Genomic DNA, 20,906 nt, shown 5'->3' with positions numbered 1-20,906 from the left:
AGGCTGAAACTCATCTGTTAGATCTGGCATTGAGTCTTGGTTTGGAGATGTGGAGCACAGGTGACTCCATTTTGGGTTTGTTCTTTCTTTTTTTTTTTCATTAAGTAAATAATCTTATTATTCCCAGAGTCTATTCTGGGAGTAGGTAAATATAGTACAAAGCAAAGCAGAGACTATGAAACGGAGGTGTAAACACCACACTGTGACTTGGGGGAGGAGCCTTCGAATTGGACCAGACTTCATGGGAGGGTAAGATGGGTAGGACCATTTAGTCCTGGAGACACCGCATGGAAGCACAGCATGTTGTGGAAGCTGGAATGTGGATGAACGTGTCTGAGTGAAGGATGTGTGGAAGTGGGATGAAGTGTCTGTGGTGAGTGCCCAGAGAGGTACATTAAATGGCCAACCTTGCACCTGTTACCATGCTTGGCAGAGTTGACTTTCTGCATCGAATCAGCAACTGTGTGATGAGAATTCTAGTGCATCACCAGTCCCAGGGTGATAATTCTCCCTTGACTGTGAGTTTCTTAGTTGATGCTTCACCTCTCTGTGTTCATATCTTATTGCACTGGAAACGTGTGCCTCTTTCTGTTTTGTGATCTTTGACACATGTCTTTATCTTTAAAAACATCATTTGCATGCTCACTCTGTTCACAGCCCGAGGCTCTCAGAAGGTGGGTTCATGTCCCTGCTTACACCGTGTGGCAATAACCAAACACACATCCATCAGTTTGAAAGCCAAGATCACATTAGAAGATTATCTTAGGAAAGATGTCTTTTGACACGATGAAGCTTCATAGGAGTGGGCCAGCACAGCAATGTTCTTATCCTGAGTTTTTTGAAATATTTTGTTTTTACAGTTACTCGTGTTATTTTGGAATCTTTGTTTTCATTGTTTAGAATTTCTGTCTATACCTGATAGCAGTGTTGTCCCTTGCCCTCACAGTACGGCCAAGTACAGCGTGGTGACGTTTCTACCTCGATTCTTGTATGAGCAGATCAGGAGAGCTGCCAATGCCTTCTTCCTCTTCATTGCCTTATTACAGGTGAGGTTTATATAAAATTCATAGATTTAATTGCATGCAAAATAAGTTCTTGCTGAAAGGCCACTTAACTAAGTGTTGTCATACTTGATGAAGTTTGCTTCCTTCATCCCATCACTGTTTGCATGAATGCGATATTTGCACAAAGGTAGAATTCTTTAGGTGTTTGCTTAAGGGAATTGCAGTTGTGAAAAGAGGCATTGAAACATGATTGTGAGGTCCCACTTTAACCCTGTTTTTGTTCCAAACACAGAGATGTCGGGTAAAATTTTAAAGACATGTAACACACTTAGCTAGTTTTTAAAATAAGGTAATCACTTTGCGACAGGAATGGATAGAACTACAGAAGAGTGAGGAGTGAGTACTGTATTTTCTTTTTCATGGAGAGGATTTTAACGTGCCCAGTCCCTACTTTTGGTCTCTTTATCTTACAGCAAATTCCAGATGTATCTCCAACAGGAAGATACACCACCCTGGTGCCATTGATCATTATTTTAACAATCGCAGGCATCAAAGAGATTGTAGAAGATTTTGTAAGTTTTTTGCTTTTGGATAATAACAACATTGTATTGACTGTAACTTACAAGTTATTTGTTGCTTTGGAGTCTTTAAGACAGAAAAATTGGTCTGTAGGCTAACCAGCCTCTCAAGGCTTGTGATGGTATTTGGGGGGAGAAAACGTGTGCACGCAATGTCAGAAATGCCCTACAGTGAGACAGAAGTAGTTCAGTCTGTGTTTACTGAGGTCAGGTTGTCTAGAGCAGCAGCACTGAGGTTATTTTTCCAAGACTCTTCTCTCTCTCATCCTTGTCTCAGTGTCTCCAGGTTCACTGGCTCATACTCTCCTCTGTTTTCTGTCTTCTTTTCAGGTTCTCTCTTCTCCCCTTCCTGTCTGTCTGTCTCCCCCTCTCTCTCATACGTGCACACACATTTTCCTGGAAATAGATCAATGAATAAAGGCAATGTAAATCAAAGCCAAGGTACTTTATCCATAAAGTTCTTTATCAATAAAACGAACTCAGTTGTTTGTTGGGAATCATGTAGAATAATTCTTTTGTTCAATCTACAACAATCTAGGAGTAAAAGGTTTATGCATCAAAGTGCTTGTTCCTTGCGATAGCCAAAATATAAGCATTTAAATCTCATCTGTTGTTACTGTGTTAGCCTCTGAATTTAGTGAGTGACCTTGACCTTCGAACTGAATTTTAGGACATTAGTGTTCCTGCCAGTTGCCTTCTTTGTCCTGTTTTTGCCCAGTCTTACTGTTCACTGTTTCAGTTATTCATTTGGAACTTTTGAAACTAATATCTTTTTTTCTTTCTGTAACAGAAGCGACATAAGGCAGACAATGCAGTTAACAAAAAGAAAACCATAGGTAAGATTCCAGGCTGACTCATTTTTTCTGCTAGAAAACTCAAGAATAAGACTTGTATTTAAGGTATTTTAAATTGGTAGTTAATGGTGTTGAGAGAAATTGAGGGAAGTAATCTATAAAATACATTAAAAATAGCAAAATGACAGACAAGTCCAACAGAAGGTGAGTCCTGGTAGTTAAGATTTGAACAGGATTTGTGTAGAATTTAAGGAAAAATGGTAGTTTTCAGGAGTGAGACATACTTTATGTCCGTGAAAAGTCAAAGCATTCATACTCTGGCTTTGCAACTGTTCCCTACCTCTGTCTGCTTATTCTAGCATTTCTAGAACAGTAGCTCTGTGTTATTAAGGGGTGCATATGTGTTTTGGTAAAATCTTGTAGCAGCACAGTGATGTCCTTTACTTCATATGGGCTAAATTTACACAGATGTAACTTCCTTGCATACACATGTATTTATGTGTGTGCATTGCTGTATATATGGTATGTAAGTATCTTGATGGGGCTCTGTTTTGGGGAGTGGTGGTGTTACACCTTTATGTCTAAGGACATGGCGTATTGGAATTAATCAGTGGAATTTTAAAAGGAGCCTTTTGGAGTTTGGAAAGCTGGTGTTATTCTGATTATCATCATTATTAACCAATACATTGTTTTGTTTTTCTTTGTCAGTGTTAAGGAATGGTATGTGGCAAACCATTGTGTGGAAAGAGGTAAAGACTGATTTTATTTTTTAAATTTATGTATTTTAATTGGAGGATAGTTACAATATTGTGATGGCAGATATGCCAGAAAGTACTGCCTTGGAGACTTGTAATTAATTGTTACTGTAGATTTTGGAATCCAGTTTGTGTTAAGACACGAGCCATGTCCATTTCAGGTAAGTGTGGCAGTGTGGTTTTCCCCTGAGACTTCCCTAGAATGGGCGTGTGTATCCTTTGTTCCTGGATCTTCTAGGTGTCCTCTCAGAGCTGGGAAATTCATTGCTCTTGATGGTTGTTTCTGAAAATTCACAGCATTTTCTAGTTCCTAAACCCAGTTCAAGAAACATTTTCCTCTCGTCTTCTATTGCTATCTTAGTGTCAGTTTAATTTTTTAAAGATTTTTTTTTTTTAACTTTTGAGATTCTCACTTCTGACATTTTTGGTGGAAAGTGTTTGGGTCTGATTAGCACTAAATCGGAAGTGATGGAGTCGGGGTTTGGAATCATCTTGTGTTGGTCCTGAGGCTGAGAGTTGTTGATGCTTTTAGCTTTACAAGAGCAAGAAGGCTTTGCATCCACACGCCTGGAGGTTGGGGCTGGCAGGGCTTGAGAACGGCCCGGTGATGCGGTTGTTGCTAGTGATAAATTGAAGACTGGGAAAGGATCTGCTGTGCCATCTGGGTGTTTCATGTCTACTAAAGTTGGCTTTTTCAGGGAGTGTCTGTTGTGACTGGAGCTTAACGGTCACAAGATGTTCTTGGAGTGTGACTCATGATTCCAAGATGCAAAGCTGACTATCTTCATTTCAGAAGAAGACTGTGTTTTAGAAGGGTGACTTACAATAGTTTCTCTTGCTAAGCATTTAATAAGCAATGTTTCAAAATGTCTCTATAACCTTGTGAGTCTTCAGGATGCCCGAGATGTGGTAATGCAGCCTTCATTGTAGTTCTTTTCTTTTAACTCTGTTACTGGCTTACATTAAGCCCCCGGTAATGGCAGCCCACTCCAGTACTCTTGCCTGGAAAATCCCATGGACCGAGGAGCCTGGTGGGATGCAGTCCATGGGGTCGATAAGAGTCGGACAGGACTGAGCGACTTCACTTTCACTTTTCACTTTCATGCATTGGAGAAGGAAATGGCAACCCACTCCAGTGTTCTTGGCTGGAGAATCCCAGGGACGGGGAAGCCTGGTGAGCTGCCATCTGTGGGGTCGCATAGAGTTGGACACAACTGAAGCGACTTAGCAGCAGCAGCAGCAGCAGCAGAGTTACATGATAGCACCTTAACCTGATAGACACCCAGAGGTCCTGTATTGTAAATACTGACGGATCTCACTTGTATCTCATTTGGAGGTGGGATGGCCCTCTGTCAAGTGGTTGGAAATTCTTGCCTCTGCAGAGGGTGGCAATGCTCCCAGTACTAGAGAAACTTGAAAACCTCCCAGACACTGAGGAATGGCTTTTCTCTCCCTAAAGTCCCTGCTGCCACTCCCCGCCCCCTCCTCGGAAAGGCAGTCATCCTGGCCAGAGTGGAGAATTATTTGAATTTGGGATCTCCCGATATGACTTGAAATTGGAGTGATGAGCTCAGAATTTTGGATCTAGGAGCAGATGGATTCAGATTCCTAAATCTCATTACTGTTTCCCACACACGTTTGCTGAGAGAGGAGAAAAAAACAAAACAAAACAAATACCTGTTATATGCTTTCAGTTAAAAATGCATTGTGCTTATTTAATTGGATCTCTTAGCATGGACCAGACTTCCCAGGTGGTGCTAGTGGTAAAGAACCTGCCTGCCAATGCAAGTGAGATGTAACAGACTGGGTTTGATCCCTGGGTAGGGAAGATCCCCGGGAGGAGGGCATGGCAACCCACTCAGTATTCTTACCTGGAGAATCCCATGGACAGAGGAGCCTGGCAGGCTGCAGTCCATGGGGTTGCACAGAGTCAAATATGACTGAGGCAACTTAGCATGAAGCATGAAGAGCATGGACTAGAGGCAGTCTTAGGAGCTGAAATGCAGTAAGCCTGGCACCTGCCCTTGGAGAGGTTTTAAGTGGTCAGGCTTCAGCTGCCACCCCAGTTGCCTGGCAGGCTGGTCCAGTGATGTGCTAAACTCCTCTCTCAGACCCTTTGATCCAGCAACTCCAGGCTAGGGCCTCAGAATTTGCATTTTTAAGAGTTCCTTGGTGAAGTTGATGCTGTTGGTCTGGGAATCCCACTCCAGAACCACAGGTGTAGTGGATGTGATGAGCAGGTAAACAGGATGCTGTATGGACACTGAGCCCTGGGATGGGGCCTGCTTCAGATGCCCGGGCCATCAGGGAGGGATACCTGGTCTGGACACACTGGTTCAGGTCAGGAAATGCTTGCTTCACAGATGTTGCTTTGAAGAGATGCTGCTGCTGCTGCTGCTGGTAAGTTGCTTCAGTCATGTCCAACTCTGTGCGACCCCAGAAACGGCAGCCCACCAGGCTCCCCGTCCCTGGGATTCTCCAGGCAAGAACACTGGAGTGGGTTGCCATTTCCTTCTCCAATGCATGAAAGTGAAAGTGAAAGTGAAGTCGCTCAGTCGTGTCCAACTCTAAGCGACCCCATGGACTGCATCCCACCAGGCTCCTCGGTCCATGGGATTTTCCAGGCAAGAGTACTGGAGTGGGGTGCCATCGCCTTCTTGGGCAGTGAAGAGCTAACTGGGCGAAATTAGAGGTGGATGGAGAGCCAGTGCATCTGCAGAGCTGCTCAGTGAGGCTGAGAAGGTGTGAGAGGACAGGTGATGAAAGGTTGCGGTGATGTGCGGGGTGAGGGGGTCAGGCCTGAGGAGCTGGCTGCCTCTCAGGTCCTCAAGCACCGTGACTCGAGCCTGAGACTTGGAAGCTGGAGTCGGCTGTCCTGGTTCTTCAGCTGCAGCAGCAGCTTCAGGGGGGTCTCCATGACCCTGGCTCTTTTTTCCTCTGCGCTTATTCAGAGCTATGAGCAGCCCTGTGAGGCAAGAGGGGATTCAGGGACCTTTGGGGGGCTCTTTCCCTCCTTAAGAAACCTTCCTCTAGGCAGTCTTATACACGTAAGGGACAACTGCACATCAGAACACAAGACAGAAAACTATTTTCAAATGAAATTCCAAGTAGTTTCTCATATATAAGAAACTTTTTAGTACTTTTTTAAATCTAAGAAACATTTCTACCCCATTAGCAAAGACAAGGGAAAGCCATAATTTCCCTGTCCTCCCACTTTGAACTAAAAAAAAAAATCCATGGCCTTTTTTCTTTTGAAAACATGAGAATTTTCCTTTCTAGTTTTTGCCTTAACTAATTGTTTCTGATTTTCTTTTGTGTAATTAAACAATTCACATAAAATGTTTTTACATTAAGAAAATGTTTTCAGTTTTTGTAAGTACTTCTGCTTGTGCTGGTTGTCGAAATAGGTATGTGTCGTCTTTGACTTCATTATGGGATCTCCTTTAATTATTTGCCTTTCTTTCGCCTTTAAATTGGATATGAACGTCAAATGTTTACACGCACGGGGAAGGGGTAGTCCTGGGGAAGGGGGATTGATCCAGACAGGCTCTGGATCTGTGCACTTGGCCATTTGCCCTGCTGTCCACAGCCATGGGGATGGACATGTGTGTGTTTGTAAGTGGATGAATAGCTGTGAGAAAGTGAGACCTTGATCAATGTGACTCATCTCTCTTCTCCTGCTCCTACGTTCAGCATCATTGTAAAAATGCAGTATTACCATTCGTCTGTATTGAAATGTTCTTACTCTTGTCGAGGAGAAGAATTTGAGCTTCTCTGCCTTGAACATCATAGCACAGTTACACAGTAATTTTTCCTCCAGGTGTGTAACTGCTTTGCAGTTCCTTGTCTCTCATGGGTCTGTGTCCTTGTCCCCGGGTTCTAGGTGGCCGTGGGAGACATCGTCAAAGTCGTCAACGGGCAGTACCTTCCAGCAGACGTGGTCCTCCTCTCCTCCAGGTCAGGTGGGCTCGTGGGCACGGCTTTGAAGTTGGTGTTGAGAACCGTAGAGTGTCCCCTGGTGCCTGGAGAGGACTCCGGTCACCTTCTGTCCATCTCCGGGTCACCACCCCCTCCCACTCTCCTCCTTTTACTCCTTTGCGTTGTCCTGCCTTCACATTGTACTTTTTCCTGAACTTTTCTGTTTTTTGATTCATTTTCATCTCATGGCTGTTCTGGGCTATTCCTCATTGGTAGGGAAACATTTCAGAGCAGTGGAGTGATGTGTTGAGTAGCATCGAGGTCACAGAGTCTCTGAAACTTGAGGACCAGCTCTGATGGAGGGTCTAGCCCAGCAGCCTTCCCCAGAACCCAGGCCTCCGTTCACTAGAGGCTCAGAGACCACAGGCATTTCTCAGTGTCCATGTGACTTGCAGATGGCCCATATTTTGCCCCCTTTCTGTCCAAGCATCTTTGCCTTGTTTTCTAGGTAATTTGTGTCACGGAGGTGTCATCACCAAGGGCCATAAATGATAGACATCTGAGTCCTTGACTTTCCCCTGGATGACACAAAGACATCTGTCAGAGAAGAAAAGCCCAAATCAGGATAAGAATACACTTGAACTTGAGCTCAAGGTTAAACTAGATGCTGTACCGATGTGCTGCTGGGAATCAGCTGTCACACTGGGTGTGTGTAATTTGAGCGCAGACAGACTTTCTTTTATGGGACCGGATCACTCATTTTGTCAGATTTTAAGCCTTAGCATGAATTTTCTCCTTGAGATAAGAAGCTTGATAAAAGCACCCCAGGCCTGTATAGCAGGAAAATCACTGTATACGCTGGGGCAGGGCTCATGTTTGTCCCTAATGATCAGTAACCAAGAAACTCAGAAATAGTAAAACGTTGATCACTTGATAGTTCGGGTTATGAGGATTGGATGTGACCCTCAGAAAGCCTGGTTTGAAGGCAGCGTGTCTGAGCAGACGTCACGTCCCCCATGTGCTTGCTGGTGTTGGTGCCAAGCCACCTGCTGAGCACGTTAGCCCATCTAACCTTCCCAGCAACCCTAGACATCCCTACTTGGTCCATGAGAAATCATGGGATGCAGAGAGATGGGACAGCTGACCGAGGTCACACCCCCAGGAAAGGCAGTGCCAGGAGACCGTACCAGGCTGCTGGTCATAGAATCTGTTCTCTTAACCCCGAACTCTGCTGCCCAGATCTGAATATCTGAACTCGGGGAGTAGTCTCTGCCATGCTTATGTTTCTTCTTTGAATTCTCTGTCCTTGAAATTAGGTGTTTTGAGTAAAAACTTGCCTGTAGACATAATAAAAACTGTAGAAAGAAAAGGCCTGCAATCCCCTGCCTTGGTTTCTCAGCTCCTCCGGCCGCGATCTCGTTCAGAAGCTGCGTGTGCGGCTCTTGTGGGCAGGCAGCTCTTGTGGTCAAGGGCAAGCCGGCCTCCGACTTTCAGGGTCCCTGAGCCCACTGGGCCGGTCTTAGCTGGGACATCTTGTATACTTCCCATCATGTGCCTGTTCCCTTCTGTTCCTCCTCTGTTACTTCTGCCCACGTGAGGTCAGGTGCTGTTGTGTGCGGCCCTTGTGGGCGGGTCACTGGACTAGAGTGTCCGTCTGTCTGCCCGGCCAGTTGCTGCTCCTGCGGTGGTTGATTCTGACACCCTTGTGAGGGTCCGCCAGCAGAGTTTCCATGGTGGAGGCTCTGTCAGCTGTCAAGCGCCGGAGTGGACCTTACTCAACTTGGCCGTTCTGTTTTCTCTCTCCTTAGTGAACCTCAGGCAATGTGTTACGTTGAAACAGCCAATCTGGACGGGGAGACGAACCTTAAAATACGTCAGGTAACGTGGCCCTTTACCACTTGCATCGACACGGAGCCCAGGTTGTAAAGGCGCTTCCTACAGGTTAACCGTCGGTGCTGTTCCCAGAGGGAACAAAACGTTCTGTCACAAAAGATTATGCCTTCACCCTGATAGGATCCGTGGGAAGAGCACGGTTAGGAGAGGGATTCCTTGGGAGTGATGACAAAACTAGAAAAAGTGGGCTTCATTAGAGCGCAGGCCACGCAGGGAGCCATGTCTTGGCTTATATCTTACTGGACTCTCCACCTGTTCTGGTGGCTGGAAAGGGATCCTGGGAGAGACAGTGGGCAGCACGTGCAGTGGACAGAGGACCCAGATGGGCTCCGGGTGCCTTACTGGACTTTGTTGTTTTCATGGAGATTCTAATTCTAGAGAGTAGTATAGTAGATTTCCAGTGTACGAAATGTCCATTTCTTAAATAAAGCTATTCTTACCATCTATTTTAATTCTTGAATGGAGATTAGTCTTTACTAGAAAAGTTTTAAGTTTCAACGAACAATGATTCATTTTGACACTTCAGTTTTCTGCAGTACCAAGCGGAATTTGATGATTCTGTCCACATATTTTTCATTTCTGTGTTAGATATTTGGCTTAGACATTTTATTTTTCTCTTTAGAGAAGAGTTACAGGGCATTACACATCACGGTGTATTAAAGGGGTCCTTTATGCTGTGTTTATGGTCATGTCAGGATACCGCTAATGAAGGACGCTTTCTGTAAGGTGTTTTGGTGTGCTAATTACCATACGGAAGCTCCAATACTTGGCCACCTGACGCGAAAAGCTGACTCAGTGGAAAAGACCTCGATGCTGGGAAAGATTGAAGGCAGGAAGAAAAGAGGATGAGATGGTTGGATAGCATCACCGATCAATGGACATGAGTTTGAGTAAACTCTGGGAGACAGTGAAGGACAGGGAAGCCTGGTGTGCTGCCGTCTATGGGGTCTCAAAGAGTTGGACAGGACTTAGTGACTGAACAACAACAACTTACGACTTTAGTATGAATGTGTCAGCAAAGTAGTAGAGTCTTGACTTTCTGCTTTGTTGAATTTTTTTGAACCTTTTTTATTCGGTTGCTGGGGCCAAAGTCACCTATGACCCATCCTAAGGGGTTGATACGTTTGAGGATCCCCCTCCCCCAAAAGTATTCCATCTTAGTTGATTCAGTCTTCCCCTTGGGTTAACAGTGGGGGTGCTGAGTGTCGTTCCTAAGCCTGCAAGGTTGTGTTCAGTTTCCTCTTGGGGTTGAACATTTTAGGGTTTGAGTCACACTGCGGACATGCAGACGAGGGAGGTGCTGATGAAGTTGTCTGGGACCATAGAGTGCGAAGGGCCCAATCGCCACCTCTACGACTTCACCGGGAACTTGAACTTGGATGGGAAAAGGTACCACTTCCTCTTGTCTTAGTGGTTTTTATTTTACTCTTTCACGTGACTTAAGAATTATATATAGGAGCTTTGGGAAATATCAGTTTGTCTTCTGGTTTTGTAATGTTTTAAAACAGATTTCTCCATGTTGAGCTTTTTTTGAAACACCATTTTAAATCAATTTAAGCCTTCCCTGAAATTTAAGGAAAGACCTGATTTTTGGCAAGGAAATGTCACAAGAGTCTGAAATGAGGTTCACAAAACTCACCTGGTGTGTCTGTCTCTGTGTATTACCCATCAGGTAAAAGTCTAGTTGGTTTTGAGTGCATAGAGTTGTGCAGAAAAGCAGAAGAGAGGTGTCTGAAGTGTATAAAGGCTAACAGTTATTAGAGAAACATCCTTTTTATCTGTCTTTTTGCTTGCTTCTAAGTAGGCTATGCTTTTAGCAAGTTAAGTGAAAGGAACAGCGGTCCTCCCATTAGAATGTTCACGGCCCTGTTGTCTGTATTCTGTCACTCTACTCTTGGCATTTGTTTTATCATTTGAGTCATTTTGTGTCATTATGTTGGGGTGCAGTGTCTCTCTTCTGCTCATCCTTCATCACCATGCCTCTTACTAGCGCTCCCCACCTTCACGTTTGAACAGACCCAAAGGGAAGGACCCAGCTATAGGAATCAGCCTAAGATAACTCTGACAACTCTTAAGTGTGACAGCTTTCTTGGTCTCATACAGTCTGCAGAGCAATTCTGTAGACTATCTTTTAAAATTTCTAAATTCTCACTCAGGCTTTTATTTAATGAAGTCATCTTTGACAGATCTGATATTATAGCTTTGGTGTTTGGGGTTTTTTTTCCCTATAATCTATAAACTGATAAACTTCTGGTTATCTTAGCAAGTTCCTTTTTAGATATTGAGTTTCCTAATAGAGTTATAAGAGACAATATTTCCTCTTAATGTTTTAAAGGAAAAAAAAAAGAAACCTTTTCTGTTTTGATGAATGGATGAGGTCAGCCTTTCTGTGTGGGTCTCTTTTGGGGTAGGTTAAGCCAGTGGTAACCTTTATGGCCCCTGTGTCCCAGTGAAATAGTCTGAATTTGACTAAAGGAAATACTTCATTTATTGTGGGTTTTTGTTTAAGTGGAAAGCTCATGCTCATTTTTTTGGAACTCTCATTGAATATAAATATTGTTTCTTGTTTTTAGTCCTGTTGCCCTTGGGCCGGACCAGATCTTATTGAGAGGCACACAGCTTAGAAATACTCAATGGGGCTTCGGCATAGTTGTCTACACTGGACATGACACCAAGCTCATGCAGGTAAAACATTTCTGTGCTGAGAAACAATGCCGATTTTAGTCTTTTTTTCCTTTTTTTTTTTATGGAGCAGAGGGTGGAAAATGCATATGTTGCATTTAAGAGGCTCGAGTTTTGTCTGTGAACCTAAATTTGGAAAGGAGGGGTCTTTATTTTGGTCCCAGGTGGTTTTTCCTGGTTTTCTTTTATTGTATCAGGTATTTGTTACCTCCTGCCTAAAATATCCACCATCTTTATTTTCTGGATCTAATGGGACAATCAGTCCTCGCCTTTTTTGTCTTCAAACTTAAGGCACGGGATTTGTTCTAACTTCTTTATTTTTCTCTCTACTTCTCCTTCTCGCACGATTGATTGAGATTTTATAGGAAATTGTCTTATTTAACTGAATTGTAGGCAGTTGAAAATCAGTTAGTTTGAAATCATGTTTGTTCTTTGTATCCTATACCAAAGAGAAAAAGTACTAAAATGATTTTGTTCCTTCACCCTGTTCATTTTTTTAAGATTATTATTATCATCAGGATTGGCTTTTCAACTTGCCTGCCCTTTTGTATAACGTCTGGGGCACATGTTTGGTGATACTTCTTGATTTAAAAGTGTTTAGTGGCCACCATGTACCATGTCTTGTGGCAGGCTGTGGATACAAAAGTGAAAGGTCCAGTCTTGCCCCCCCTCCCCAGAGAGTTAGATAGACCGAGGAGTGATGGGGATTGCAGAGTGGAGAGATGATTGTGCGATGCAGGTCATTCTTGAGGGCCATGGGTCCATGGGGACTTTCCAGGTGGCTCAGTGGTGAAGAATCCACCTGTCAATGCAGGAGACACAAGAGATGGGGATTCAGTCCCTGAGCTGGGAAGATTCCTTGGAGTAGGAGATGGCAACCCGCTCCAGTATTCTTGCCTGGAAATTCCATGGGCAGAGGAGCATGGAAGGCTACAGTCCATGGGGTCACATAGAGTTGGACATGACTGAGCATGCATGCACACCCCCCCCCCCACACACACCCCCCCACCCCCCCCCCCACAGGTCCATACGGAAGGCCAACCAGCCCAGCTTAGGAGATGTCATTTGACCAGATACCAAGAAGCACATTTTAGATGTTGAATTGAAGAACAGAGGCTGTTGTGTTGGTCCACTCTTGAAGGTCAAATGATATAGAAGGAGAGAGTTAGCTATTGATTAGGACCAATGGCAGAGAAGGCGATAGCACCCCATTCCAGTACTCTTGCCTGGAAAATCCCATGGACGGAGAAGCCTGGTGGGCTGCAGTCCATGGGGTCGTGAAGAGTTGGACACAACTGAGCGACTTCACTTTCACTTTTCACTTTCATGCATTAGAGAAGGAAATGGCAACCCACTCCAGTGTTCTTGCCTGGAGAATCCCAGGAACGGGGGAGCCTGGTGGGCTGCCGTCTATGGGGTCGCACAGAGTCGGACACGACTGAAGTGACTTAGCAGCAGCAGCAGCAGGACCAATGGGGTGATATAGCCCAGTGTCGACACCAGCTGGTCACTGCAATGCAGACAGGAGAGGAAGGTTGGGGGGATTAGAAGGGCTGAGACTCACTGAAGTGGAGGAAGATTGATGAGTGACAGGTCTCTGTGCAGGGCACTTGGCTTTGACCTCCCGGGGCAGAGGGTTTGTGGAGGGACGCAGGCCTGATTCCCAGGGGGTAGGATGCTAAAGGAAAGCTATCGGAGGCTATTGAGGAGTGATGGACGATGCAGGGACCACAGCATTTGGTGACTGTAGGATGAGGGCCAGGTAGAGAGGGACACCAAAGCCAGTGGCTCGAGTCTTCAGGGAATCGGGGGAGGTAAGAGTTGGTGGACTTTCTGGGGGAAGGGGCAGAAGGTGGTATAGCCAATGCAGGAATGTTACATGTGGGTTTTAAACACAGCACTGGAGGAAGAAAGTGTCAGAGTATTAGCGGGTCCTGAGTAGATGCTTAGTAACACTGTCTTCTGCAGCATGGGAGTCTGCACAGAGATCCCTCTGCCGGGGGGACCTCCCAGGAAGCGTGGGTGAGTCAGGGGCAGGGAGGAGAGCCTAGGGGCCTAGGGCAGTCCTGGTGTTAGAGGCAGGTGGGTTGCTGCAGAGGGCGCGCTGGGCAGGAGGGGTCCATGGCAGCTCACAGAGAGAGGAGCTGGTGAGTGCTGGGAGGCAGCTCCTGAGTGGATGAAGACTTGTGCTTACCTGGGATACACCTGCTCCAGCCTTCCTGCAGTTCCTCACCTGTCCACCAGCGCTGATCGGAACACGTAAAGTGTGTGGGTTTTGAACGGCTGCGGAAGACCTGATCTCCGTGAATAGCTTAGCGCCCTGCCACCTGCGGAGGGTCCTCACCCTGCCCCAGCCCGGCATCAGCAGCCAGCGGCGAGAGCTGGAAGCCCCTGCGGGCACACTTCACCTCCGTCTTTATGATGAAGTGACAGAGCATGAGGCACCCGCTCAGATTTGGGCAGGGCCCTGAGGCTAGTTTTCAGGTTGTGCATTTTACAAATGTGACCGCTCGCTAAGATTCCTTATACCCTGAGTGGTTCTTTTTTCAGGGCGCAGTACTGTTTCTCTACGGAAATCTTGGGCTTCCCCGATGGCTCAGTGGGTAAAGAACCCACCTGCAATGTAGGAGACTCAGGAGATGCGTGTTATATCCCTGGGTCGGGAACATTCCCTGGAGAAGGAAATGGCAACCCACTCCAGTGTTCTTGCCTGAAAAAATCCCATGGACAAAGGAGCCTGGCCGGCTAGAGCCTGTGGGATCACAAAGAGTCATACACGACTGAGCGACTAAGCATGCTGTTTCTCTAGACCGTGTGTTGGTAATACAGCTTTGTTAACTAAGGGGTAAGAGATAATTAAGTGACACTCAAGAGTGATTCTGCCCTCCCTTCAGTGAACAAGGTACACTAAGTGAACTCATGAGGTCTGTGTCCCCTCAGTGTGCTGGGCACCTTCCTTGCCTCTGCATATGGTAAGCCTCTTTGTGAGGCTTCTTACGTGTTGACTGCTCAAGTGCAGAATAATGGAAAGCCCCAGGAACAGCTGTGCCAGGGCTGCTGTGCCTTTAGGGCTGAAACAACAAATGAAAATAATGAGCTTTTAAAAGGAATATAATATAACACACATAGCTGGAAGCCATCCTGTTTGTGAAATAGCATTTCTCGTCTGTACTTGTGCTGCTTGACCACAGAGAGGAAACACTGTTGCTCTAGGGTTCTTCTTTTTTGTTTTTTTCACCTCTCACCTCCATGTCTTTCACTCTTCAAAGTTCCCTCATTTAATGTGGAGAGTACTTACTGGTAAAAAATATTTCAATGTCTGCTGTTTCTGTTGATTGATTGAATGGGAAAGAGATACCGTCACATTAATAACAGCAAATAGTGCCCCATGCATTGTCCCAAGAAACTTGCATTTATGAACTCACTGATTTCTCACAACAGTGCTATGAAGAATATGAATTGTTGTTCCCATTTTCTAGATGAGGACACAGGTGCAGAGCCTAAGTAAGTTACCAAAGTTATATTCCCAGTAAGAGAGAGCTGGGATTCAAATCTAGGCAGTCTGGCTCCTTGTTCTGACTAGTACCTTGCTGACTGTTTTCTTAGAAGGGATTCAAACGTGTAAAGTTCAGGCCTGATTTAAGATTTTGCAAAATCTGATGTTTTGGCCTGTTTCTATTTAGAACTCCATCACTCAGAAGTAGCAGTATTTTCTGAGAATTTTGGAGAGGAACTTAAATCAGATTCCTACTTGCATTATTACAGGCTCATCGCTACAAGGAGAAATGCTTAGGGAAGGGGGGTCAGCACGTACATCTTGTCTCCCCTAAGTGCATGGGCTGAAGCCGGAAGTTTTGGGCTGTTGCTCTTGTGTTTAATGAAACACAGCTTCTCTTAACCCAGTTAACTGGCCAGGATTCAAACACTGGGAGAGACCAGAAGTTATTAAACTTACAGAGTCATAGAAATAATGTTTATTGTAAATTTTTTTGCTACTTGTATCTCCAATGAACGTTTATTAAAAATAACTTTTAAAAGATTGGGGTAGGCAGTCTTGAAACGGGTCTTCTGGCTCATGCCATGAGGCCAAAGGTGATATGTCAACCCTATCAACTTTGAGATGATATTTGATAAGTTGGCCTTTACTGATGGATTTCCATTTAGATTCCAGAGGAAAATTTTAAAAAAATCTTCAAAGGATGAATAATTTAGTGAACTATAAAGTGAAACTAAAATGAAGCTCCAAAATCACTGCAGATGGTGACTGCAACCATGAAATTGAAAGACTCTTGTTCCTTGGAAGAAAAGCTTTGACAAACCTAGACAAAATATTAAAAAGCAGAGACATTACTTTGCCAATGAAGGTCCATCAGTCAAAGCTATGGTTTCTCCAGTAGTCATGTATGGATGTGAGAGTTGGACTATAAAGAAAGCTGAGTGCCAAAGAATTGATGCTTTTGAACTGTGGTGTTGGAGAAAACTCTTGAGAGTCCGTTGGACAGCAAGGAGATCAGACCAGTCCATCCTAAAGGAGATCAGTCCTGAATATTCATTGGAAGGACCGATGTTGAAGCTGAAACTCCAATATTTTTGCCATCTGATACGAAGAGCTGACTCGTTGGAAAAGACCCTGATGCTGGGAAAGATTGAAGGCAGGAGGAGAAGGGGACGACAGAAGATGAGATGGTTGGATGGCACCACCGATTTGATGGACATGAGTTTGAACAAGCTTTGGGAGTTGGTGATGGACAGGGAAGCCTAGCGTGCTGCAGTCCATGGGGTCACAAAGAATCAGACACAACTAAGCAACTGAACTGAACTGAAAGTGAAATGGAGAAAAGAGTATATATGAAGGAAATGGTGCTATGCTGTTTGATTCTTATAAGACTACAGAATCGCCAGCTTTGCAACTCCTAGACTCCCCAGCCTCACAGAAAGCCATAGTAACAGTAGTCCTGGATTTGGGGATAGAATTCAGATAAGTTTCAGCCTCCTGTGGTCTGAGATTCTCTATGGAACGTAGGAATGGGTCGCCTCTCGTTTTTATCTCGATTTTGTTCTCACGTTGTGACTTTCAGGGACATTTTCATCTTAGCTCTGTTGGGGTTCGATAGATTGGAAAGAGGGAGGGAGAGAGTGGACTCGAGTTGGCACCATTTTTATGGCCAGTCAGTGCCCTGCAAGCGTTCAGATCACCTGATCTTGAGAATCAGTGTTGCCTGTAGAGGGACAAGGCTTAGGACTCGTGGAAGGAGACTGGCGTGGAGCTCCTGCCACCCCACCCCCACTGTCCTCCCCTGGCTTCTGCTCTGTCTTCCTCCAGGAAGGGTTGTCACCATCTGCTGTTTTACTGTGTCAGTTTCCTGTTGCTTCTACCACAAATCGCACAAATGCCGTGGCTTACGACCACATGACGCTCTTACATGACCTTCTGTAGGGCGGAGGTCTGATGAGGGTCTCATCCACATCATGGTGTTGGCCAGCAGCCTTCCTCTTTAGAACATTCCAGGAGGTTCCAGAGGAGACTCCTTTCTTGCCTTTCCCAGCCTCCTAGAGGCTGCCTGAATTTCTTGGATGGCAACCCACTCCAGTATTCTTGCCTGGAGAATCCCATGGACAGAGGAGCCTGGTGGGTTACAGACCATGGGGTTGCAAAGAGTCAGACACAACTAAGTGACTAAGCACATCCATCTTAGGGACTTCATGGCTCAGTGGTAAGGATCTGCCTGCCAATGCAGGAGACTCAGGTTTGATCCCTGGGTTGGGAAGATCTCCTGGAGAAGGGAATGGCAACCCACTCCAGTATTCTTGCTCGGAAATCCCATGGACAGAGGAGCCTGGTGGGTTACAGACCACGGGGTCATAAAGAGTCAGACATGACTGAGGGACTAAACAATAACATCCATCTTCTGAGCATCAGCATTGCATCTCTTCGGCCATTTGTCTGTAGTTATATTTCGGAAAGGATCTCCTCCTTCTATGCTTTTGAAGACCTAAGTAATTAAATTGGGCCCATTTGGAGAACTGAGGTTAATCTCCCTAAGTTATACCAGAAAAGCCCCTTTGCCATATAAAGTAACGTATTCGTGGTCCAGGTCATCTTGGGGAGGAACGTTATTCTGTTCACCACAGCTACCTTCAGAGATTTTCAAAAAATGACTTTGAGTGCATACCTGTCCAGTGCAAACAGTTGTGTTGACTCTTCCACTGCAGAGGGTATACAGTTCCAAAGGTGATGTGCTGCTGCTGCTGCTGCTGCTAAGTCGCTTCAGTCGTGTCCGACTCTGTGCGACCCCATAGACGGCAGCCCATCAGGCTCCCCATCCCTGGGATTCTCCAGGCAAGAACACTGGAGTGGGTTGCCATTTCCTTCTCCAATGCATGAAAGTGAAAAGTGAAAGTGAAGTCACTCAGTCGTGTCGACTCTTAGGGACCCCATGGACTGCAGCCTACCAGGCTCCTCTGTCCATAGCATTTTCCAGGCAAGAGTACTGGAGTGGGGTGCCGGTCCTCAAATCTGGTCTTAGTGAAGCTTTCTGGACTCACTCGCTTATTGTGTAGCTGGGCTGGTTTCCCCACCAGCAGTGAGAAAGCAGGCCATGAGCATTCACAGACGGCTGCACTGTCTTTCTGCTTTTGTCGTTGCTTCCTGCCCGTATTCTGTCTGTTGTTAGGATCTTAGGACTCTGTTCAGAATTCTCCTGGCTCCTCAAGCTTTCCTGACTCTTCTTTGTTTCTTGTTCACAGTTTTCCAAATGAACTCTTTGTCTGTCCATTTATTTTTGACACCTACTGTTCTGTTTTGCATTATTGATGAGTGTGTTTGTGTATGTCTCCCCGCCTCCCACCCGCACCACCCCAATTAAAATTTGAGCTACTGAGCTTAAAAAATAGCTCATTATGTGTTAATTACAGAGCTATGTTATTCCTTTGACGATTCTAGATTTTCCCGATGTAGAATCTTTGTTTCAATTAGCAACATCTTGATTTCTTTAAAACTGGATGTAAATAAAGTAGAACCTGCCATGTTCTAAGATCACACAAGTAGCTAATTTTTTGTTAAAATGTAGTCATAAGAAGTACAGACTGAATCAGGTAGAGTTGAGACGATTTTTAGAGTGTGTCTTCTGTGTTCTTTATGTAAAACTAGATGTTGATTGAGGCGCATAGTACACTGTAAAATTTCTTTGTTTATTGGGCAAAGAAAATATGGTCTTTTTATTTGTTGAATTTGTTGAATTTGCCTCCTTTTCCCCCTCCTCTTGGCCCCTGAGTGTGTTCTGTGACCCTTATTGATTTTAAATGCTCTTGTACAGAATTCCACCAAAGCCCCTCTCAAGAGGTCGAACGTGGAGAAAGTAACCAACGTGCAGATCTTGGTGCTGTTCGGCATCCTCCTGGTCATGGCCCTGGTGAGCTCGGTGGGGGCCCTGTACTGGAACGGCTCTCAAGGAGGGAAGAACTGGTACATCAAGAAGATGGGTACGTGCTGGGCGGGCTGCTGGTTGACGTGGTCCATCCTTCCAAGTATGTGCCATCCTTTCTCCTTCTTCACCCTTGGGCTGTTGTACACAAAGCCCATCTTTTGAAGAACCAGAAGAACAGGAGTCTCGTGATAAAGTGAAGGTGGACTCATCTGGGGATTGTTGTATGTTCAGATGATTATTTCTTAAAGTTACTTATGTTTTGGCTGCACTGGGTCTTCACTGCTGTGTGCACACTTGCTCTAGTTGCGGCAGGTGGGGGCTACTCCCTAGTGCTGACATGCGGGCTCCTCCCTGTTGTGAGAAGGCACACGGGCTCCAGAGCCTGTGGGCTTCAGTACTTTTGGTGAGTGGGCTCTGAAGTTGCGGCACATGGGCTCAGTTGCCCCAAGGCTTGTGGAACTGAACACACGTCCCCCGCACTGGCAGGCAGATTCTTAACCACTGGACCACCAGGAAAATCCCAGATGATTCCTTTTTGATTGTTAGTGTTGGAGTTATTTTCTTAGTGGTTGCTTTAGGAATTACAGCATATGTCTTAATTCATCAGCATCGACTTCAGATTAATACTAACTCAATTCCGATAAAATACAGAAACTTTACTCCATTGTAGGTCCATTCTCTCCCCTACTTTGTGTTGTTATTACCATGTATATTACATCCGTCTTTGTTATCAAGCCAATAATACAATGTTGTACTTACTGCCTACATAATTTTATGTCTCTTAAAGAAGCAAAAAGAAAAAAGAAACAAGTGTATTTATAGAGTCGTTTCACTTTAACTTACTTATTTACTTTTATTCCCAGTTCTTTTCATTTCTTCCTGTGTATCTGAGTCACCAACTTGTCATGTCTTTGCTTCACATACCTTCTTTTGTTTCCTGGCTTCTTTTTGCTGACGTGTATTTTACATCGGGGCTTCCCTAGTGGCTCAGTAGGTAAAAAAAAATTCTCCTGCTCTGCAGGAGACTGCTTGCACTGCAAGAGACATGCGTTCAATCCCTGGGTTGAAAAGATCCCCTGGAGAAGGAAATGGCAAGCTACTCCAGTGTTCTTGACTGAAGAATCCCATGGACAGAGGAGACGGGTAGACTACAGTCCATGGTGTCACAAAGAGTTGGACATGACTGAGCAACTAAACCATCGCTGCCATGTTACACCTAGATAAGTCCATCGTGCAATTTTATAATCTTCTACCACTTAAAAGAAAATCCAAGTGAAAGTATAGAACATATGTAATTATATTCTTTTATAAGTACTTATATAATTACCTCTATTGCCCTTGTTTCTTTGTGTACATTGAATTGCTGTCTGGTGTCACTTCCTGTTGTCCTGGAGAATTTCCTTTGTTATTTCTTGTAAGGCATACTGGATAGCAACAAATCATCCCAGGTTTTTATCTTGGACTTAGGGGGTCAGCATAGCTTAGAAGTCAGCCAGTGGGTGGTCAGAGGTTGTCCTGACCTTCCCTTGAGCCAGTGAGGGTCCAGTTGTTTGATCTGTGTGTTGCTTCGGAATTGGCCTCACTGATAGGAAGTTTAAAATCGACCCCACATTCAGTCAGGGACTGAGGCTCACAAGGACTTGTCCCGTCTCATGAGCAGGTGCAGCCTTGCACATGGACCTGTGCATGGACCACCAGGGCTGGGTATAATCTTAGCTAGTTTCCGTTGGCCATCTTTCCGCAGATCTGCCTGTTTAATTTCTGTCTCGTCTGCTGGTTTGTTTGCCCCTACTAGTATTGGGAGAGGTTTGTCTTCCCTGATCAGGGATGTCTATTGTTTTTTCACAGTGCCCTA

The 20,906-nt window shown here is 45.0% G+C and overlaps 1 protein-coding gene across 1 annotated transcript in view; it reads left to right on the top strand.

The window, feature by feature from the left end:
• The window catches only part of LOC120882942 (phospholipid-transporting ATPase IB), a 401,559-nt gene that overhangs the window by 33,832 nt on the left and 346,821 nt on the right, over positions 1-20,906 (top strand). Inside the window, exons 2-10 of the mRNA XM_040266775.1 lie at positions 947-1,046; positions 1,478-1,576; positions 2,373-2,418; positions 3,085-3,125; positions 7,015-7,088; positions 8,858-8,927; positions 10,204-10,331; positions 11,516-11,627; positions 18,941-19,106. Of these exons, the coding sequence (XP_040122709.1) occupies positions 947-1,046; positions 1,478-1,576; positions 2,373-2,418; positions 3,085-3,125; positions 7,015-7,088; positions 8,858-8,927; positions 10,204-10,331; positions 11,516-11,627; positions 18,941-19,106 (836 nt within the window). The remainder of the gene's footprint in view (positions 1-946; positions 1,047-1,477; positions 1,577-2,372; positions 2,419-3,084; positions 3,126-7,014; positions 7,089-8,857; positions 8,928-10,203; positions 10,332-11,515; positions 11,628-18,940; positions 19,107-20,906) is intronic.

Source organism: Oryx dammah, unplaced genomic scaffold, assembly GCF_014754425.2.
Source record: "Oryx dammah isolate SB20612 unplaced genomic scaffold, SCBI_Odam_1.1 HiC_scaffold_24, whole genome shotgun sequence".
Classification (NCBI taxonomy): domain Eukaryota; kingdom Metazoa; phylum Chordata; class Mammalia; order Artiodactyla; family Bovidae; genus Oryx; species Oryx dammah.
Note: the sequence above shows the minus strand (reverse complement) of the source record. Positions and strands in the feature narration are given on the sequence as shown.